Raw genomic sequence first — 20,079 nt, 5'->3', positions numbered from 1 at the left:
ACTATATACAATGTTACAAAAAGAAACGACTGATACGAACATGAAAAGACTACATTGTTATCACTAACAGTATACATGTTCGATATTCGATGAATTTGAACATGTATTGACAGTTATATTTTTGGAAAAACAGTTTAAATGCAAGCTTATTTAGCTATTTAACTTATTTGGAACTTAGCAAATTCACAAAAATTTGTACATTCTTAATTCAGTATTTGCAGCTATTAAAATTTGACACACACGTGAGTGAAAGTAGTGGTTGATTTAATGTCAAAAATAACATCAGTGGAACAAGTACAAATTGCATCTTTATAAGTTCTGTAAACATTCGACATTGTTATGCAACATAGCATTTTTGATACATTGGACCTAGGGTTTCAAGTAACATATATAGTGTTTCTACTTAGCATATTGTTAAGTAACATACTGTTTAAACTTACAAATCCATGGAAGGATGCATGCACTGTACCATCATATTTCCATTTTGGAATGTGCAATACCACCTTGAAGTTGAACAGATATTTTTAAGTCATCAAGGCATTTTAGAATAAAAAGTGTGAGTTCCATCAGAAAACTAAAACCACAACGCAGTTTCATGGTAAAAAGCATATATATGAGCATTTTCTGCATTGATTTGTATACAAAAATTGAAAGCTCATCCAGGTGTTGACTGCTGGAGATTTGACCATCGTTTAATCCCTTGCTAAGCTCCCATCGGGGACCAGTTGGGAGATCATTGTTGCTTTAATCCCTCACCAAGACCTTGTGGCATTCCTAAGCTTTGCGCAAGATCGCTCATCCTTTCTTTCATGGCCTGAGACAAATGGACAAAAAGAAAAGCATAAGTAGATTTGATTGTGGAAAAGGTTTTACCTCTTGAAATTATGAGATTATCACCTGGACACTCTTTTGATGTGCATCCTTGTATGCTTCATTAACTAAAAATGATAGCTTCTGCACGTATGAAGTTTCAGAAAATAAATTAGCACGTCGATACGAGAATCAAGGAAAACTGCACACAACAAGTTTTAAATTCTTCTGAATGCCTTAATACTCGCATCCTAACATGGGACATTATTGGGATCCAACTTAAACCAAGTGGAAGTTTCGAAAATGCTCGCTAAGATATGGCTATAATGCACGAGTCATCTAAAATAATCTGGTGGGAAAATAGTTTAATAATTGCTACTTACTTCTGCACCAAGTTCCATTGCTGCCTCAGTAATCTCTATGCGTATAGGCTGCTGGTTTCCAGATAATGTTGCCTGAAAAAGTAATATTTTCAGTCAGAATATCTGTAAAATACAATAGAAAGATACGGTGTTGAGACAAGAACAAGTAAAAGTTCATAAGACAAAGTGAAAGCTAAATGAAACGTCAGAACCATTCTTCATGCAAGGCATCTTTTATATTGTTACTAAACAACTGAATGAATGCAATTGAAGCAAAAAAAAATGGGAAGTTATCATGTGGAACTGAAAGTTGTAAAGGAAATTGGAACATAAAAATAAATCACCACGTTTATCAGCTAATGACACTACCAGAACTAGAGAGAGAGATAGTGAGAGAGAGATTTCTAATAACCTACCTTTATCAGCTCACCTTCACAATAGCCATCAAATTCTGCTCTGCAATAAAGAATAAAACCGAATGGAAATCATGAACAGAAGCTAAAGTTCAGATACTAAGAGGGTAATGAAAGATCCATACGCAGCTAGTTCTTTTTGCACCTTCACAGCCTCAACCTGGACAACCATTTGTGCTTTCTTCACCGTCTCATAGAGATTTTGCATATTTCCGAAAATTCCTGCCTATAAAATCAATTCAGTAGGACAGCAGCATTAGTTTAGGAGGGAGAGACAGTCAATAATCGTGCAGACTTCAGTGCTCTAACTATCATGTGCAATTGTCAAAGATGATTAAGCTTGTGTGGTAATCAAGTTAAGCATAATAATGCTCGGTCACATGACTCGAGCAGTCAATCAATTTCAGTACGTTGAAACAAAGTTTTTTAAATATAGTGACAAGACAGAGGAGTGGAGTCACACAAGCACAGTGGCTGTCTCAATTCCCTCTCTCTCCATGTATGATATATAGGAGTAATAAAGTGAAAAAGAACCACAAGATAAACTTCGCTAGCATATAATTGACTAGGAATACCATCAAAATGGTGATTTATGCCAGGCCTTCTAGCCCGACATCCAGCAGTTCAGTAAAATCACATTTCACACAGAGTAGATAATATGATTTCACCCAGATACTTGCTACGACAGTTTTGCAAACCACCTCAATACATTTGCTTCACTTATGGATTGATGCATGAGTGGCCTATGCATAAGCAGAAACTCCTTCAGTGCTTGCCACCTTAAATATGGAGAACAAACAAAGGCATAGAATAAACATGCATCCAATGCATGGTCATGGAGCAAAAATATAGCTTATTTTGACATGGAGCATATAATATGATACAACAAAGACCAGGTACAGTGCTCCACTATGATCTACCCAACCACCAATACCAAACTCCTCCAATAGATGTGTCACTTTCTCATGAATTGCTAATGGAAACAAGTAGAACATGTATAACAATCAAAGGTATAACTTGAATCATCATTTTCAATCCTAGATAAGGCTACGACCATTGCAATTAGTATTAGCTACGAGTCTAAACAATGGGAATCGATTATAAAAATATAATAAAGAGGCTAATATCCCCATAATCTACACTCCATGCTAGATCCTACTAATGCCAAAGATCAATGCAGCCATTTATGAAGAACAGTTGAAAAAATCATGCACTTGAACTAGATGCCAAGGTTACCATAACTGACCTTGGAAGGTGCACCATCACCCTCGTCACCATTTTCCTTTTTTCCTCCAAACAGCCCATACACACGGAGAGACTTATAATTATGGCCAGTTTTTCGACGAAATGTCGATGATAAAAGCTGCTTACAAGCTAGATTTGTATTCAAATTAAAGTTACCTGAAAAGCATCGACAGAAAAACAAATTACAAGATACAACCCACTCTTTAAGATCATATATTGGAGGAAACTAATAAAGATAAACACCCACTGCAAAATAGAGAAGAATAAAAGAAAAGCACACAGAAAAAGCAAACAATCCTCAGTTTGGTTACTGGGAAATTTCTGATTCTACTTAATAAAAACTGAAAAGGGGAATTCAAAGTCCATACCTTACTATTAAAATAAAACCTATCAAATGAGAACCAATACAATTATTTCAGCCATGCTGACACTCCATCTCTTCTAAAAACAACCACAAAAACAAACCCACAAAACAAAATCAAAACTTCGCATGGTCGATTCTCTATTTTCTCATCAACTAAACACAGACAGAGAGAAAGAAAGTTACCAAGGGAGGGTGAATGGATGGCCTTCTTCCAATTAGTGGCTCCATGTAGATTTGATATTTGAGCAGTCACGGCACCTGTTGAAGCCATTGCGTTTGCAGTTTCTCTTCACCCAGAAATTTTATAAAAAATCAAATATTTCTACAGATTGAAAGTGAGAGATCCCACAAGATAAGGTGGTTTTTTACAGGTGATTCCAAGAGGACCAATAAGAGGACGACACATTGTCCTGTCCGGGATATGTTACTCGTTTTTCTAGGTGGAACGTGGAAGCAAGAATGAAAGGAAAATTTGTTCAAGTTAAAGAAAAAGGCTCATAATTCAACACTGGAAAATGGAAAATTTTCTATAAGAATGTTATTGTGATTGTCAGGCCCAATTTCGTTTCTTGGGCCTATTACATGGTTTCTACTTCAAAGTCTGGTTTCTGTATCACATGTTGATTCGACTTAAAATATTCAATCACTTGAACTATGAGTTAGTATAATAAAGAAGTTCATACATTCATGTTATAAGTACCTGTTAATGCACTTCGTACAAGCTTTTTTCAGTCATTTGCCTTTAGCATTTTTTTCAATGTTTCCTGTCAGTTTGAGCTCCTACTTGTTCCAAAGTACAGAAAAAGTTCAAACAAAATCGTCATGGTTCTGTTCTAATTTGTAAACAGTAATAACAGTAATAATCACTACAAGTCGTCAATTGTGGAAGTGACCCCTTTGCTTCTGCTTCTGTCACTTCATGAATGGTCCACTTGCTCATAAGCAAAGTTGCTGGTACTTGATTGTAGCCGAAAACAAAAAGACGGGTTTGAAAAGTGCCTGCTTACGAGCCTAGTGCTTTGAACAGTTCAATAAAGGAAAGCAATAAATCAGCTTAAACAGTTGAGCCAATAAGAGAAACATAAGCACATTATTTTCAAGGTTTTTGGTTATCCACTTGTTTACTTTTGACATATTGGAAAGTGGGTTTGTTTCACATGGAAAAGGCCTTACTCAAAACTGAACTAAAAATAAATAAAAAAAGGCACCAGAACTCTCTATTAAAGAAATTAGGTTGCCACCGAACAGTGATGATGATGGAGAGCCAATGCCATAAGTGATAAGCTCATATATTTTATTTCATTGACAGATGGGGTATCAAGCTTAACCTTCAAGGGAAAAAAACTTCCCAAATGGAAGAATTTTATGGAAATTTGTTCCATTTCACTCTCACATGTCCATATTATGCAGGGAATCAATGATTAATGTAGATGAAATGAGAAAGACAAAGAGACAAGAGTTAAATATGACTATATGATATTGTTCACTGCACTCTCACATTTAAAATGAACAAACAGTAAGAACCGGTCACCGACAGTGCTATTACAGAAGGGAAACAAACTTCAAGAGAGTACCCCCACAAACCCGCTTTTTTCCTATTTTATTTTTTCACCATGCCATCAGCTATTCACTAATGGTGGGTACTAGTCATACCTTTATATGAAATGAAGCTTGTTTTACCAAGATACCCTCTTTCATTTCTATGAAAAAAGGGAACTTAAATGACGATTTTAAGTTTATCAGATTTGGAAATCATCAATGTCAACCAAGCTACATCATAGTAGAGAAAATTTTGGAAATAGGGTCGGGATCCTAAGTCACCAACTTTGTTCGTTTCCACTTTCCAGCATGAATTTTCTGCTAGTTGTGATGAGGCTGATGGCTAATAAGATAGGTTGGTATCCTTACAGGGTTAGGTTAGGTTGGTTAGGTGGGTAAATCTGTAGATATATGGATGATGAGTTTTATTCAAATTGGGTGTCTGATATTACTAGTTTAACCTAATATGGGGAATTGAATAGCAGAAAAACTAGACAGCCTGCAACTCATGTTTGATCCTATCCATTCATACAGGTTGTCTAGCAAAGGAGTTCCTAGCTTGAAACCAGATGGGGACTTGCAAGGTTAAAGGGTTTTTTTCCCACGGAAACTATAGTTACTGATAAGACCACAAGCCAAAGGCAAACAAGTGAAACACCAGCCAGGCACGTACCAGCTACAATAACAACACACAAGAAAACAGCATCGTCCTGTTTTATCCTCTTGCCTTTTCAGACCCCCCCCCCCCCTTTTTTTTACAAAGCCTACATCTTTCTCTCTCTAGAAGAAAAAAAAAAAAAGGAAAAGAACTTGCTTTCCTTTCTCTATCTACTCAAGGGAAAAACATGGGAACTCCACGCACCCCCATCAAAACCACCCACTCTCTCTTTCTTCTTCAATGGCCCAGCTGGACCAAAATTTATGTACAAGGAAAACAAAAAAGAAAGGAAAGAATAGATAGAGAGAGAACGGTGAAAGCAAGAGAAGATATAGTTATCTTCAGATGTCCCCCAATCACAAAACTCTCTCTGTTTACCGGAAATACCCTTCTGAAAATCCGCCCCAAAAATCCCATCTTCATCTCTTTCTCAATCCTCAAAACAAACAATTGTTTTTTTTCCCCGAGTTATTCGGGCTTCTTTGGGTTTTCATTGTTTCGGTCAGAGTTTTCACAGGGTAAACAGGGAGACCAGAACCTTCCTCTATAACTTTCCCTTGACTTATCGATAAATACTCTACTTTCTCCCCCTTTGTCTCCCTCTTCCTCCATATTTCCTTGTTTTGGCCTTTTGGGTTTTTTTCTTTGTGACCTAAAATATGAAGAAGATTAAAGGGGTTGCTGCTGCTGCAGCCGTCATGGCTTATTCTTCATATGATATGTATGATGACCAAAGAGCTACGTTCAGGTATCCAATTCATATGGAAGATATTGAGGACTTGCACAAGGTAATAACTTTTTAGCGGATTGTTTAGATTTTGAGTTACTTCCTGTCAAATTTCATTAAATCTCGATGTTTGTTAATCTTCTGGGTTTTCTTGATTTATGTTCTTATCTTCAATCTTTGGTTGGCGATAAGAAGAGCACACCGTTGTTTGGATTTATGTTTTGTGTTTTGTATAGTGGCATTTTATTCCTCTTTTCGTTTCGTCGAATGCCTTTGTTTCTGTTTTTGATCAAATAAAAGATGGAGGAAATAAGAAGTTCTGGATGTTTGTTTGTTTGTTAATATTTCCCATCTTGCTATTCAACACTTATCTACCTTTGTATCTAATCAACTATGGCACGTTAAGAACTTACCAATCCATAAGCCCCCACCATACTCTTAACGAATATTTAGTTGCTTTATGTTCCTTCAGGAAACAGAGTTCCTGAGGAAGAAATTGCAGATGATGAAAGAACAAAGATTGACCCTGTTGGCAGAAGTCAAGTATGATCATGTTCTTCCATAAATTTGTGGGATTTTCATAATTTTAGAATCATTATTATTGATAAAGATTCAACATTTTTGTTGTTAGGTTTTTGAAAAGGAGGCACAAGTTCCTGATGCAAAACCAATCAAAACCCCCAGCAGAACGACATTTTTTGCAACCACAGGATATGGTGATTAGAAGCAAATCAAATATGAAAGCAAAGAAATCCACTGGAAAGGGTACTTCGTCGAACCGAGCTATGGCTTTTCATCTGAACCAAAAGGGAAAGACAAATGGTGTAAAGGGAACCTGTTTCACTCATCCTGCCCTTATGTTGGACGTAAACCGGAAGCAGAAGAAAATTTCCAGTGGAAAGGTGGAAGTTACTTTGCGAAGTTCTTTATCGGTTCTCGACTTGAACCAGAGGGATAGGCTTTATGGTGGAAAAGAGGCCACTGCTCAAAGCATAAAACCGATTTTTGACCTAAACCAGATTTCGGTAAATCTGTTATTATCATAAAAATTTGCATGCTATAATCTTTTTATCATGAGATAATCTCCCTGACATCTCATTCAATGCAGAGAGAGGAAGAAGAACTAGAAGCTCTAACTAATTCAGTGAGAATTGAGGAATTTAAAAGAAGTTCAACCAGAATCGGAAGTGATGAGCAGCACCATGATGTTAAAATATCAGCCTGCAGGAACACTGGAAATGGGCCAAACAGAACAGGAAAAAGAAAGATCTCATGGCAAGATCAGGTGGCATTGAGGGCTTAACTCTCTTGCCCGTTATAGAGGTGCTCACTGATTAGTTTGAGGGATTCGGAATAATAGTCAGTTTAGCTTGCCTCCTCCCTCCACGCCCCCCCCGTTTTTTCTTAATTGCTCCATGTTCTTTACTTCTGTCTTTTTATCTCGTATGTAAAGAAAAACAATCTTATTATAGACTCGTTGTGATCTTGTGATCTTGTGATCTTGAAATTATATAATAATGGAAACAGCAACCTTAGTCGTCATCTCTATATCTGGTTTATTGGTTTACTTAAGAGATCCATTCGAGGAACATGGGGACTAATTGAAGTAATGATACTTCAATTGAGATAATGAAAAATCATTTCATTTTTTTAGTTAGAATTTTAGGTGGTTCTCGAAAAAGGATAGTGAAAAAATTATCACTAGACTAGATACTAAGAGAAATGTATAAACCAATGTTTCCATAAATTCGGTCGTGATTTACAATTATAGCTTTTGTACCTGTTTATTTTCGTACATGTTTATTTGGAATCATCTCCCGAATAAAATAAAGAAAGAACAAGAATCAAAGAAAAAGCAGAGATTTAAATCAAGATTTTTTTCAACAGCCTATGACAAATCACAAATAAAAGTAGAAACGAAAAATAACAAAGCAATCTTGCATCATACTATTTGTTTTCTTGTAGTTGGATCTCCAAGTTTTTGGAATGCTTCAAATTCCACTTGAGCATCCAAATCTGGATCAATACTGGCAAAAACATCTCTGAACAGGGTTCTAGCAACATGCCAAATGTGTCAGAAGAATAAAAGCACGGCAAACGAAACATGCCCAAAAGTAAACCAACCCTTGGACTGTTACAAAAAAACACCATCAGATTTCAAAGTAGCACGATCTAATTCAAAAATTTCAGCCAATTGAGCACGTCTAGCATCTTTTTTCACAGTAGCAGGATCACTATAACTCACTCCATTGAGTTTGCTGCCATAGAACTCAACGGTTACACCTGCTTGCTTGACACTATGCTTTGATTGTGCCCTTCTCCCCCCCCCTCCTTTTTTTCTTAATTGCTCCATGTTCTTACTTTCTATCTTTTTATCTCTTATGTAAAGAAAATATAGTTGCAACTGTTGGATTTATAAAGATAAATATAATAATTGCTACTTGGGAATTAGATACATGCTTACTAAAAATGTAGCTTACTCGCATCATATTATTCATGACTCATGGTTGTTGCTCTGCTCCGCTTTGGTCCGTGGGAGTAATCGAGAAGCAAGTTTCATGTCTTGCAATTATTTGTGATGTAAATGATTGTTGAAAGGTTCCAAATTTTGTTCCTTAAGTTTCGTTTGCTAAGCAATGGAAGATGATCTTGGCACATGATATCAAAGGCTTAGTGTGGTCCTAAAGCAAATGCAAACACATAATTATACAGTAAGTGTAACGTCCCTAACCCTATACCGTCGCCAGAACAGGGTTACGAGACATTATCAGTTAGTATAATTCAATTCCGATCATTAATTAAAATAAATATTCACACTCATCCTAGTTTTAAGATGTCGTCCCTTTAATGGGCCCTCGCGGTCCAATATGAACAGTAAATTCAATTCGGGACTAATTTAGAATTACTACGAATTTTCAGTAAATTTCAAAATTCATATTATATACCGTTGCCAACCATAATTTACTCATTTCATCAATACTTCTACAACCTAAATAACTCTCATAAAACATCCTAGGTACATGCCATTACCAATACTCAACATACTTTACCTCATTGAATTCGGAATTGGCCTGGGATGCTGATTCAATAGTCTAGCCTTAACTTAACTCTGCATACGAAACAAACCGACTGCTGAGTATACACTCGATGGTATTTCTATAGTCCGAACACTTAAACAATTATAAAACATATTAATTTATATATATTGAACTATTCAAACTCAATGAGAATTCAAACATTCACTTTCCAACCAATGTTTTGGTCTACTTTAAATTTCAAATCATTTATTATTTTTCAATAGCAATTAATCAATCAGTAATGCTCATTAACACTCAGAACAATTATTTATTCAATAATAGTCAATTATTCGGTAACAATCAATTATTCAATAATAACCAGTTATTCAGTATCGATCAATTGATCGGTTATCCAGTAACAGTCAATTATTCAGTAAAATCAAATATTCAGTAACAATTAAGTTATTCAGTAACAGTAATTCATTCAGTGACAATCAGTTATTCAGTAATGATCAATTATTCAGTAATATTCAATTATTCAGTAATAGTTTAATATCCAGTAACAGTCAATTATCCGGTAACAGTAAATTATTCAGTAATAATCAGTTATTTTATACATTTATTTACCCCTATTAACACGACTCGGACTTAGAAGGATACACGAATCCAACCAACACACCAGTACGACACATAGTGCCTCATCGGTGAAGCCGAGCGATAAGATGTGACGCGATGCGGTACGAGTACCTCATCGGAACAAATCCGAACGATGTGATGAGTCGGCACATAAGTGCCTCGATCGAAGAAGGCAAAAACCCGTACTCTTTCATATCCTATGGCATGCCAACTATATTCGACTACCCCAACTAGTTAATAAGGTATTTAATTCACTTTTCAGTTTCCAATTAATTCATATTTTAATTAATTAACTATATATTTTTTCAATTCAATATAATTCCATTCACTTTTCACTAATAAATATTCAATTTCACAATAATCACAATTTTCTATCAATTTCATCACACTTCCAACTACATATATTTTCCAATATAACAAATATTTATTATTCAATTTCCACATCAATATTCATTTCAATTCAAACATTCACATATATTCATAAATTAATTCAATATAATCAATATTCAATCCAATTCAAATAATCATCTCAAAACACCTACTACATATATATATTAAATAATAAATCCAACAATTTAAGTATTAAGTTCGGATTATAGAAATACAAACCGTAATTTCCGAGCTAACTCCCGTTGACTTTGTCTTGTCCTTTTTTAGCCGAGATTTCCGGTACCACATTGACTACAAAATTAATACAATTCATAATCATTAATACATTACTAATTTATATCTTGAGTTACAGAATTCTAAATTAAGATCTGCTAATTTCTCCTAAAACTAGACTCACAAATCTTCATATCATAAAATTTTCAGAATTTTTCATTTAGCCATTAAGTACATTTTATTCTTTAAATTCACCACTGTTCTGCTGTCTAACAGTTCTGACCCTTTTTCATTAAAAATTAATTATCTCACAGTACAAAACTCAGATAATATTCCATTGATTTCTCCTAAAAATAGACTCATTATGGATTCTAAACATATAACTTTAAGCCTCTAATTATTTTTCTCCAATTTTTGGTGATTTTCCAAAGTCAAAACAGGGGAACCCGAATTCATTCTGACCTTGTCTCACTAAACTCATTATATCTCATAATATACAATTCAATTGCTTACACCGTTTCTTCTATAAGAAATTAGACTTAATAAGCTTTAATTTTATATTTTATTCATCCTATAATTCAATTTCTACAATTTTTGGTGATTTTTCAAACTTAAACTACTGCTGTTGTCCCAAACAGTCTTAATGCAAAATGTTGATTTTCTACTTTAATTTCAATTTAATCCTAACTAAATTCACTTACTTTTCTATCTTAATTCATACTTTATTTCTACTCAATTTTTAACCAAACTTAGACATAATTATCTATTCTTCATCATAAAACCATAATTTCAAAATTCTTTCAATTTAGTCCTTAAAGCATAAAACTTATGAATCACTTTACAATTCAATCCTTATTTCATTTCTAACTTGAATTTCTATCAATTTAGCCCTTAGTTCATCTTTGTGTTCAACAAGAACAATGTCTTATAATCAACTATCTTACAATATATCAATTTAACTTTATCAAAACCTTGTTCTAAAGTTTCTAAAACATAAAAATTAAGTAAAAAGGGCTAAATTGACTTACCTATTTAAGCTTCAAGCATCAAACCCCAAATTTTCCCTTTTTTTTTCTTTCCTTCCCTTATTTCGTCCCTGCTCTCTGTTCTTTCTCCTTTCTTTTTCTTTTGTTTCTTTATTTCGTTTACTTTACTATAATAATAATTCTTATATTATAAGTAATTATATAATTGAATTACACATGTATATTTTATTACCATACATTTGTCAATTTGTAATTTATTTCATAATAAATATAAATTTAATAAAAATAACATTAATAAATATTAAATGTAAAATCATAATAAATAATAATAATTTAATATACATATTTATGCATAGAAATCTTTGATTTTTATGCATTTGCCACTCTCACTTAGGACAAATGGCATAATTTTGGTCCTCTTTATTTTCTTTTAATCTACAATTAAACTTTCACACTTTATTCAATTTGATCTTTTTACTTAATTACTCTTAATTAAATTAAATTCACTTAATTAAACTCTAATTAACCACTCATTTTACTTCGTAAATATTTTTAATAAATATTTACGAATCCGTTTTTCAGAAACGGAGACCCGAAAATATACTTTTTGGTAACAGTAAAATTTGAGTCATTACAGTAAGTGTAAGGTGATATTAGCTCGAATGTCACAAAAAATATGGGAGCTTGAATGGCTATGTCCAAGTCCCAATTCATGGACCCTCCAGTATCACATTGTTTTTCTACAAAGAATGTTAGTTTCTATCAATCATTCCATGGCGCCTTACTCTATAGTTTTAATGTTGAACTAATGGCATTTTCACTCTAAATCCTTGGTATCTAAGCAATTAATAAGCCTTGGCCTCTTACCTTTACCTTATTAAATTTGGGATTTCAGCAAAACACCAACTTCTAATCAAACAACGATTTTCAGACGGCTTAAAACAAGTCTTGGAGAGTAGGTTTTGAGTTTTGACAATCAATTTAGAAGAGGAGATGGATTTAACTATAAAGAAGCTTCTCATTTGCTTTCCTTGGTCACCACATGATCAATGGCATATGGTGATGCAGGAAACAAAAATCTGCCGTATTTTACCCTTAAGAAGAAATAAAAAATCTCCTCCTATTTTGGGCATTTAGGTCTTATGGACTATAGATAACGTATCAAATATCAATTCAATAATTTTAACACGTCCAACCAAATGTGGGTCAGCACGTGATCACACTTTGGGGTAATCATGATCGTTTATTTAACTATATTGACTAAAATGAACGGTTTAGATCTAATAAGTTCCTTTTTTTTCCCTTGAAATTTCCTCTCTTGTTTTTTTGTCCATTAAGAAAACCGAATCTCAAAAAGTCTTGGACACCTTTATTTCTGGTTTGTTAGTTGACCCACTTTCTAATCTTCACATCAACAACAACATGCCTAGTCGCTGCGAAATTCTGTGTGAACTTTTGATCGCGATTTTGATCCCTCCTTTGGGAGTTTGCTTCAGGCACGGTTGTTGCAGCGTGAGTCGATATTTTATCATCTACATCTCTCTGAGTTGAGGTTTTCATGTTTTGTTCTAATGAATTCTGGGTTTGGTTGTTTTTTTCAGGTTGAGTTCTGGATTTGTGTGCTGTTAACTATTCTGGGTTACGTTCCTGGGATTATTTATGCTCTCTACGCTATTGTTTTTGTGGATCGTGATGAGTACTTCGACGAGTACAGGCGTCCACTTTATTACTCTGCTTAGTTCTCTTTTATGATCTCTCTCTTTTTCTGTAAAGTGGTGATCCTGAAACTGTTTGCATTTGTTTTTAATTGAACTCGATATTGATGTGCTTCTACTCTTTAATTGATCTTGACATTGTGCGATTGTAAATTTGTAATGGTTCTTTGATCTTGTTTGGATTTCAGACAAATGTTTGATTTTAACTTAAAGTGAGTTCATTTTTATATGTGAAATTATGCATGTAGAAACGTGATGAAATATTTGATCGACTGCATAACCAGAAGTTGAATTATGGTATTGTTGTTAGAATGAGGAGATATGGGAGATTAGGATCATGAACTCAAACCCTGTCTAAACGTAGTTATTGTTCTGCTGTTGTTTTAGATTTGTCACTTAGAAGTAGAAGTACTTTGTATTATGTCACAAGCTGCCATTTGAAACATGGGACTGTTTTTCCTTTGAATTGATACATGTGACAGAGGTATGTAGAATGTCCTAAATTCTTATTTTCGTGTAATTTTTGAAATGGTGGGAACTTGGCTGAACTTGCAAACTCGAAGTTGTCAATCTGCTTCTTCCTCATATCTCACCTTTGAGCTTTATTTTCCTTGTTATGTGTGTCCTCTGTGAACTGTGAGCAGAATTGCTGCAAATATTCGAGAAAACTAGGCTGAAGTAGATATGTAATCCAAGAAGGCAAGGCTCTTGAAGTTTAGTTTCATATTAAGCTTTTAGAATCTACTTACCTCTTTCTGAATGCCCATCCACAATTAAATTCTCATTTTCTACTCTTTTGATTGGTTGAGTTAGCTACATTATGTTCCTTTTTCAGCCGTATAAACGAACTTTATCTTCTTATTGTTGTCACCTATTGACACTTTGTCAATTTTGTCAGATACGGTTACAACTACCGTCTTCATCTTTGTTTCAGTCATTTGTTTGCATTGGCTCATCCCTCTTATGATGTAACAATTTATCACTGTCTGAACCCTTGTTTATTGCAATTAGCCTCCTTTTGATTCAAAATTTGCATCAGAGAGATGCTGAAAAGTAGATGGTAATTAATAGGGAAAACAGTGATAGCTGCTATCGGCATTATCTTGATGCTTTGCTGGTATACTATCTTTGCTGAATTTCTGGTCCTGAATATAGTGTTGGATACTGTGTGAACTGCAACTCCCTTATTTCGTGTCCTATAAGGTAAAGTCTGTTGGAACCACGTATGGTGAAGGTGAACAATGGATATGTCCTATCAGGAATTGAGTTGTTGTTGGTATGAAATTATGAGTGAACAAAAAAAGGTTATGGAACACGTAAGTGGATGTGAATGTTGTATACAGGCAAATGTTTAATATGGATATGTTCAGTTTTTTGAAGTTTTTTCCATGTATTTGAGCCATGCCTTAGTACATGTATCTAAATAAATGTTAGATACGAATGTCAAAGTTGAAGCAACATAAATTTATATGTGACAGTGAATTGAACCTCAAGCAATCCAATATTGGTTACGCATTTCAAGAGAGAAAATTTAATCAATGACTAAATTTTCCACACATCAAAAACATCTACTTACCAAACGTTCTAACATGGAGTGCGAAGGATTCAAACAAAAATATGTCTAGCTAGCCTAGGATGACATGCAGTGCTTCAAATTAGAGAATAGGGAATTTAGGTGGTAATATTTAATAAACAACAAATGTGTTTAGTTAGAGGAAACAGACTATTGATAGAGAGTAAGAACAACTAATATCGAGCCTTTTTGTTATCAAATGACATCAAGCCTTGGTATAGATGTTCCTCGAAGGGTTTCATATGAGGGGTCTGTAGGCATGCTACCTATGACAAGCTCCCATCATCAGTTGTAATTGGTATTAGGAATATTTTTCCTTCACTGACAACGTTTGCTGGTCCCGTGTATAATGGACGACCCCAGCCAAAATCAGCATCATGCAAAGGCAGTCGACTCCATTTGTTGATAAATAGGCTTGGACATTGGTAAGTTTCTGGTTTTCCCCTGGCAGTGTTTCTAGGTAGTCAATAACTGATCTTAGATACTCATTGTCCATCCTTGCCAATGCTCCATGTACTCGCCCTAGGGTATTTACAAACGGCTCTGATTGGAGGTTTCCAGATAGAGCAATTGGTGAAGCCATGAAAATTACATTGCCCAGGTAGCTTGACGGGAGGGGAGGATGTAGTCTGGGGCGTCCATTAGTTGGCATCAGTAACCTGGTTGGTTGATCATATGAGAGGCCCCGAGCTTTCGTTGCACAGCGCCATATGTATGCAGCTAGAATGGTGTAGATGCTGTAGTTGGTTTTGTTTTCATATTCCCGTGACTTGGCTTTTAGGATATTAAGTTGATTTTGTGTGATCTTAAAAACAGATACAGACAAGGGTGTAGGATTATTAGGCCAAGTAAGGAAGGAGGTGGATTATATTCAAGATGGTGAAATCTAGGGGTTGGTGGCACTCTTGCTCGGAGAAGGGTTCGGTCAATAAGTGGTGGCATGCTAATTTGGGACAAGCCTCTTGCCATTTCAGACCAACTATTTATGAAATGAAGGACAGTTGTGCCATCACACACAGTGTGGAGAGTTGTAACTCCAAGACAGACTCCACCGCATCTGAAACTAGTTAACTAGCAAAACATACAAACAACTAACCTTTTCTCTTAGCTGAGAGCATAGTGTTAAGGATGGTTTAACAGTTATTATATATGGTAAGATAATAGTTTTCTAGTCTCTCATTCACGAACCTGGGCCATAAAAAGCGGGTAAGAAGTGGTATCTCCAGAGCAATCAAGTGCGGGAACTAGTTTCTGCAGTTGGGAGCAGGGAGTAAAACCGGCAAGATCGTCGATTACCGATGAAGTTTCAGCTTCTATCCACAGGACTCCCTCTGCGTTGCATGTTATCTGGAATCTACCATTTTCATCACATCCCAACCTCCCAGCCATTGGATAGAATGGCACCAGAGTCTTGCTCAAAGCCTCTTAAGCACTTAGGGTTGAGGTGAACCATATGGTTTGTAGAAGAAGAGCAAAGGGACATGAAATGTTGCCTGCACCATGTCCAAATTAGAAATCCAATGTGTTACTTTTGGAGTATGTTGAGCAGGGAATATCATGTTGGATCCCTTTACAGTAACCTCCATCTCGAACTCTGATCTGATGCACACCAGTTTCTGATCTTACCTTTGCTCTCTCAGAAAATGAACTAATGAAGAAGTTTTGAAGAAAATGGATAGATTTAAATGAAAATTCATTTCTCGCTGTCTGAAAATAAAAACAAATCTGTGAATGAATAGGACAGATTGAGCAAAAGATGTTTGAATTTTAAAAAAAATGCCACTCAAATGAAAACGAAATGATAAATTGTTTTGTAAGTTATAGTAACATAATTGAATTTGTAATCCATGGTTAGTTTACCATAATTAAATTTGTAATCCATGGTTAATTTTTTTTTATGGTACCATAATTTAATTTTTTTTATGTTTTTAATTTAGAACGGTAATGCAAATTTTTCTCAAAAAATCTCACGGCCTAAAAATTATTTTTAACTCTGATCGATTTGAAAAAAAAATAGGCTTGGGGAAATTATTTTTCTGGAAATAGATCTACTTTGAACCGATTTTTAGAACTATAAACAAATTTAGTAGCATTATAAATCTTGGAATTTGTGAAGAAAAAAATAACACTCTATGCTTGAAGATGATAAAAGCAGTTGGAGTTAGAATATGATAAAAGGTTTAATGATAAATTTAGTTAGTAACCTTTACATATTTTGTTAAAACAGATATAGAATTTTATGTGTGAAATTTTTTAATAAGATGTAATTTATTATTTAGATAACTCAATAAGATAATTACACGTGAAAAATAAATAAATAATACATTAAATTAAAAAAATAACTCTTAATTTAAAGAAAATAAATATAATTATCTAAAAAATTTAACCCAATAGAAAAACTTCTCAATAAACAAACATGTGAAAGATTGAAATTTTTTAAAGAAAAGAGAGATTGAAATATTGAATTTATTCATTAAATCTAGTGAATTTATTCATTAAATCTATTAGAAAATGTAGTTTGAAAAAAATCAAAAGTAGATAGTCAAAAAGACTCAAAAATACAATTAAGACCATTTCAGTAAAACATGTGAACCTTAGTGGCCAAATTTATCATTAAACCTATAATAAAATGGTGGAAGCTTTGTACAAGGAAACAATCAATTTTTTTTTTTTTTGTGTTCTGTTGATAAGAAAATGTAAAAAAAATTGGTAAAAATTATTTGATGGGAAGAAAATATAAGAAAACATGATAAAATTAACACTATTATATTAAAAATTGCTGTAAAATAAATAAAAGTCTACAAGTTGTGATTGGCTATTTTTTTTAACGGGACTAACAGTTGGATTAAAATAAGTGACGATTTAATAGTTTAGGTATCAGTTCAGACCAAAAAAGTTTAGATAGCAATTGAGGAAACCCGTACAGTTTAGGTATCATTTTATTGTTTAAGCCTTTTAAGTATAACTTAAAGATATGCGTCAATTTCTCAATCTCTAAGTTAACAATTTGCACATCAAATGTCTTTAGTTTTATTTTGGTCACTTGACTATTAATATTTTTTATTTAGTGGCTTAACTTTTCAAAATTAAATATTTTATTCACTGTGATGGAAAATTGATCTGGACACTTTATTGATCTACATCAGTTTTTCGTCACTCATCTAATGACAAGTAATAAAAAAATTATTAAAATGTTTAATTTTGAAAAGCTTAATAATTTAAACAAAATACATAATTGTTGAGGTTATTAAAAGATAAATGTTTATGGGACGGGAATGAAAGTATTAAAATTTCCTTTATATGGAAAAAGAACTAATAAATTTTTAGAGTTTGGATTATTGGAAAGAAAATCAAAATAATTTATATTAGAAAAAATAAAGCAAAAGCGATCTAACGCTTTTCCCATAAATTACTATTTTATCCGATTCGTTATCCACAAGTTCGCGAATTATAGTTTTTACAGCAGAGGGAAACAATAGTTGCTGCTTCCGAAAAGGATCGTTTTCTAACATGGAGTGCAAAGAAGGAACCGGGGAAACTGATGCTGAGTCTGTACTCATCTCCGATTGGGCCGAGTTAACCCACGAGTGCCTCCTCAACATCCTTTCCCGACTCACTTTCGAGCAGCGATGGACCGGTCCTATGTTTGTCTGCAAACCATGGCTCAACGCCTGCAAGGATCCCTCTCTCAACTCCGTCTTCGATCTCGAAACTCGCTTCGATTCCTCCTCCGAGTCAACCCGCTGGTGGACCCCCGAATTCGAAAGACGAATCGACTCCATGCTCCGATCGGTCATCACCTGGAGCAACGGTAACCTAACCCAGATCCTTACCCGTCACTGCTCCGATCTCTCTCTCAATTTCGCCGCTCAAAGGTATTTCATCTGCGACGCCGTTTCCCAGTTTTACATTTTTTTCCTCAAATTTCCATAACTGATTTTCAATTTTGTTTTCAAGGTGTCCAAATCTCCAAGTTCTTTCCATAAAAAGCTCTCCTCGCGTGACCGATGCGTCGATGGCTCAAATAGCGTATCATTGTCGGAACCTTAAACAGCTCGACATCAGTTACTGCTACGAAATCTCACACGAATCTTTATCGTTAATTGGTCGGAATTGTCCCAATTTGAAGATCCTAAAACGGAATTTGATGAATTGGTTGGACCCATCGCAACACGTGGGAATTGTTCCAGATGAGTATCTAAATGCTTGTCCGCAAGATGGAGATACAGAGGCTGCTGTTATTGCGAAATTTATGCCTCAATTGGAACATCTTGAAATCAGATTCTCGAAATTGTCAGCTAAAGGATTAGGTTCCATTTGTGAAGGGTGTTCGCAACTGGAGCATCTTGATCTGTCTGGATGTGCTAACTTAACCAGTCGGGACATTCTGAACGCGACATCAAATCTGAAGGATTTGAAGGAAGTGAAGAAGCCAAATTTCTATATACCCAGGTCAGTTTTTCACACTGAGAGATATGGGCATTGGAGGTTGTATGATGAGAGGTTTCAAACTGATGTTTTTCGAATCTAGGAGAAGGAAAAAAAACAGGAACCTGATTTATGTTCCTTGGCTTTACTATTTGCGTGTTAAGATGTTATCAATCATATATTTATGTCTGCTTGTATGATGGATTGGTTTTCTTTTTGCTCAATTTGTATTAATATAGCACTTGTTTTCCTATTACTAATTTCTCCTTCCTCCATTGTTTACGTCTGAAACAGTAAAAAGAACATAGCAAATGAGCCTGTTTGGAATTGTCACTGTTTTCTGGGTTCATTTGTTAGAAGTTGTTTTTCTTCTCAAGGCTTGAGTTTGTCAATGCATTATCCACAGAAGGTTAAAGTTAAATTGTTTAGTATATGAAATATATCTAGCTAGGTTAGGATGATACGCAGTGCTTCAAATTAGAGATGGGGAATCCAGGTGGTAAAATTCTTTCTTTCTTTTTTTTTAAAAAAAAAAAGTCAGAAAGCGGAACATAACATAATTAAACAAAGGTACGGTACAAAATGATCCCACAGGCATGAGCATCACAGCCTTCAAAACAGGCTCAATACAGACCGGTGGACGATTATGAATACCCAGGCCCCCTAATCATATCGTATTATAACTACTGCTACTCCCCTACCTGGATTACCAATAAAAGACCCGTCCATATTTAATTATACCACCCTTCTAGGGGTGGTTTCCAACTTTTCATGTCACACCTAGAAAGTTTGGTAGGAAAATATTCCTAGATAAAACTGTTGTGGCCATATTGAATTCCCTCCTTCCTTCATCAAATATCACAGAGTTTCTATACAGCCATCTTTCCCACAAGAGAAAACACAGAAGAATTTTCCATGGGATACGATGAATGTGGTGAACACTCATAGACATGTGCCTGTGGAACATCACTTCCCCAACATAGTCCTAACCCCATAATTTATC

General features: G+C 34.6%; 6 protein-coding genes across 7 annotated transcripts; 3 read left to right on the top strand and 3 right to left on the bottom strand.

Annotated features, from left to right (window-relative positions):
- Positions 1 to 375: 375 nt before the first annotated feature.
- LOC108470517 (nucleoid-associated protein At2g24020, chloroplastic-like) lies at positions 376 to 3,688 on the bottom strand. Its single transcript, XM_017771862.2, has 7 exons — positions 3,378 to 3,688; positions 2,832 to 2,986; positions 1,711 to 1,811; positions 1,589 to 1,628; positions 1,194 to 1,265; positions 898 to 954; positions 376 to 814 (listed from the first exon to the last, which is right to left on the bottom strand). Exons 1-7 carry the CDS (start codon positions 3,463 to 3,465, stop codon positions 734 to 736), a joined length of 594 nt encoding a protein of 197 aa, XP_017627351.1. The 5' UTR covers positions 3,466 to 3,688; the 3' UTR covers positions 376 to 733.
- A 1,178-nt stretch (positions 3,689 to 4,866) lies between these two features.
- LOC108470957 (uncharacterized) lies at positions 4,867 to 7,660 on the top strand. 2 transcript variants are annotated; one of them, XM_017772493.2, is made up of 4 exons: positions 4,867 to 6,179; positions 6,591 to 6,661; positions 6,750 to 7,143; positions 7,227 to 7,660. In XM_017772493.2, the coding sequence occupies exons 1-4, from the start codon at positions 6,051 to 6,053 to the stop codon at positions 7,419 to 7,421; spliced, it is 789 nt and encodes a 262-aa protein (XP_017627982.1). In that variant the 5' UTR covers positions 4,867 to 6,050; the 3' UTR covers positions 7,422 to 7,660. The 2 variants fall into 2 exon arrangements, with proteins under 2 accessions (XP_017627982.1, XP_017627983.1); XM_017772494.2 differs by having other exon boundaries at positions 6,040 to 6,179; positions 6,572 to 6,661.
- Positions 7,661 to 8,060: 400 nt separating this feature from the next.
- Positions 8,061 to 8,471, bottom strand: LOC108471503 (photosystem II CP47 reaction center protein-like). The gene is made up of 2 exons (XM_017773114.1): positions 8,257 to 8,471; positions 8,061 to 8,172 (listed from the first exon to the last, which is right to left on the bottom strand). Exons 1-2 carry the CDS (start codon positions 8,469 to 8,471, stop codon positions 8,061 to 8,063), a joined length of 327 nt encoding a protein of 108 aa, XP_017628603.1.
- A 4,210-nt stretch (positions 8,472 to 12,681) lies between these two features.
- LOC108472779 (UPF0057 membrane protein At4g30660-like) lies at positions 12,682 to 13,311 on the top strand. The gene is made up of 2 exons (XM_017774335.2): positions 12,682 to 12,872; positions 12,962 to 13,311. Exons 1-2 carry the CDS (start codon positions 12,783 to 12,785, stop codon positions 13,097 to 13,099), a joined length of 228 nt encoding a protein of 75 aa, XP_017629824.1. The 5' UTR covers positions 12,682 to 12,782; the 3' UTR covers positions 13,100 to 13,311.
- Positions 13,312 to 14,721: 1,410 nt separating this feature from the next.
- LOC108471502 (shikimate O-hydroxycinnamoyltransferase-like) lies at positions 14,722 to 16,234 on the bottom strand. The gene is made up of 3 exons (XM_053028669.1): positions 16,178 to 16,234; positions 15,837 to 16,070; positions 14,722 to 15,495 (listed from the first exon to the last, which is right to left on the bottom strand). The coding sequence occupies exons 1-3, from the start codon at positions 16,232 to 16,234 to the stop codon at positions 14,950 to 14,952; spliced, it is 837 nt and encodes a 278-aa protein (XP_052884629.1). The 3' UTR covers positions 14,722 to 14,949.
- A 1,094-nt stretch (positions 16,235 to 17,328) lies between these two features.
- On the top strand, positions 17,329 to 19,332 carry LOC108470544 (F-box protein SKIP1). The gene is made up of 2 exons (XM_017771894.2): positions 17,329 to 18,523; positions 18,606 to 19,332. The coding sequence occupies exons 1-2, from the start codon at positions 18,159 to 18,161 to the stop codon at positions 19,177 to 19,179; spliced, it is 939 nt and encodes a 312-aa protein (XP_017627383.1). The 5' UTR covers positions 17,329 to 18,158; the 3' UTR covers positions 19,180 to 19,332.
- The last annotated feature ends 747 nt before the right edge of the window (positions 19,333 to 20,079 follow it).

This window comes from Gossypium arboreum, chromosome 5, assembly GCF_025698485.1.
Source record: "Gossypium arboreum isolate Shixiya-1 chromosome 5, ASM2569848v2, whole genome shotgun sequence".
NCBI lineage: Eukaryota > Viridiplantae > Streptophyta > Magnoliopsida > Malvales > Malvaceae > Gossypium > Gossypium arboreum.
The sequence above is the reverse complement of the archived record's forward strand: the minus strand, read 5'-3'. Positions and strand labels throughout refer to the sequence as shown.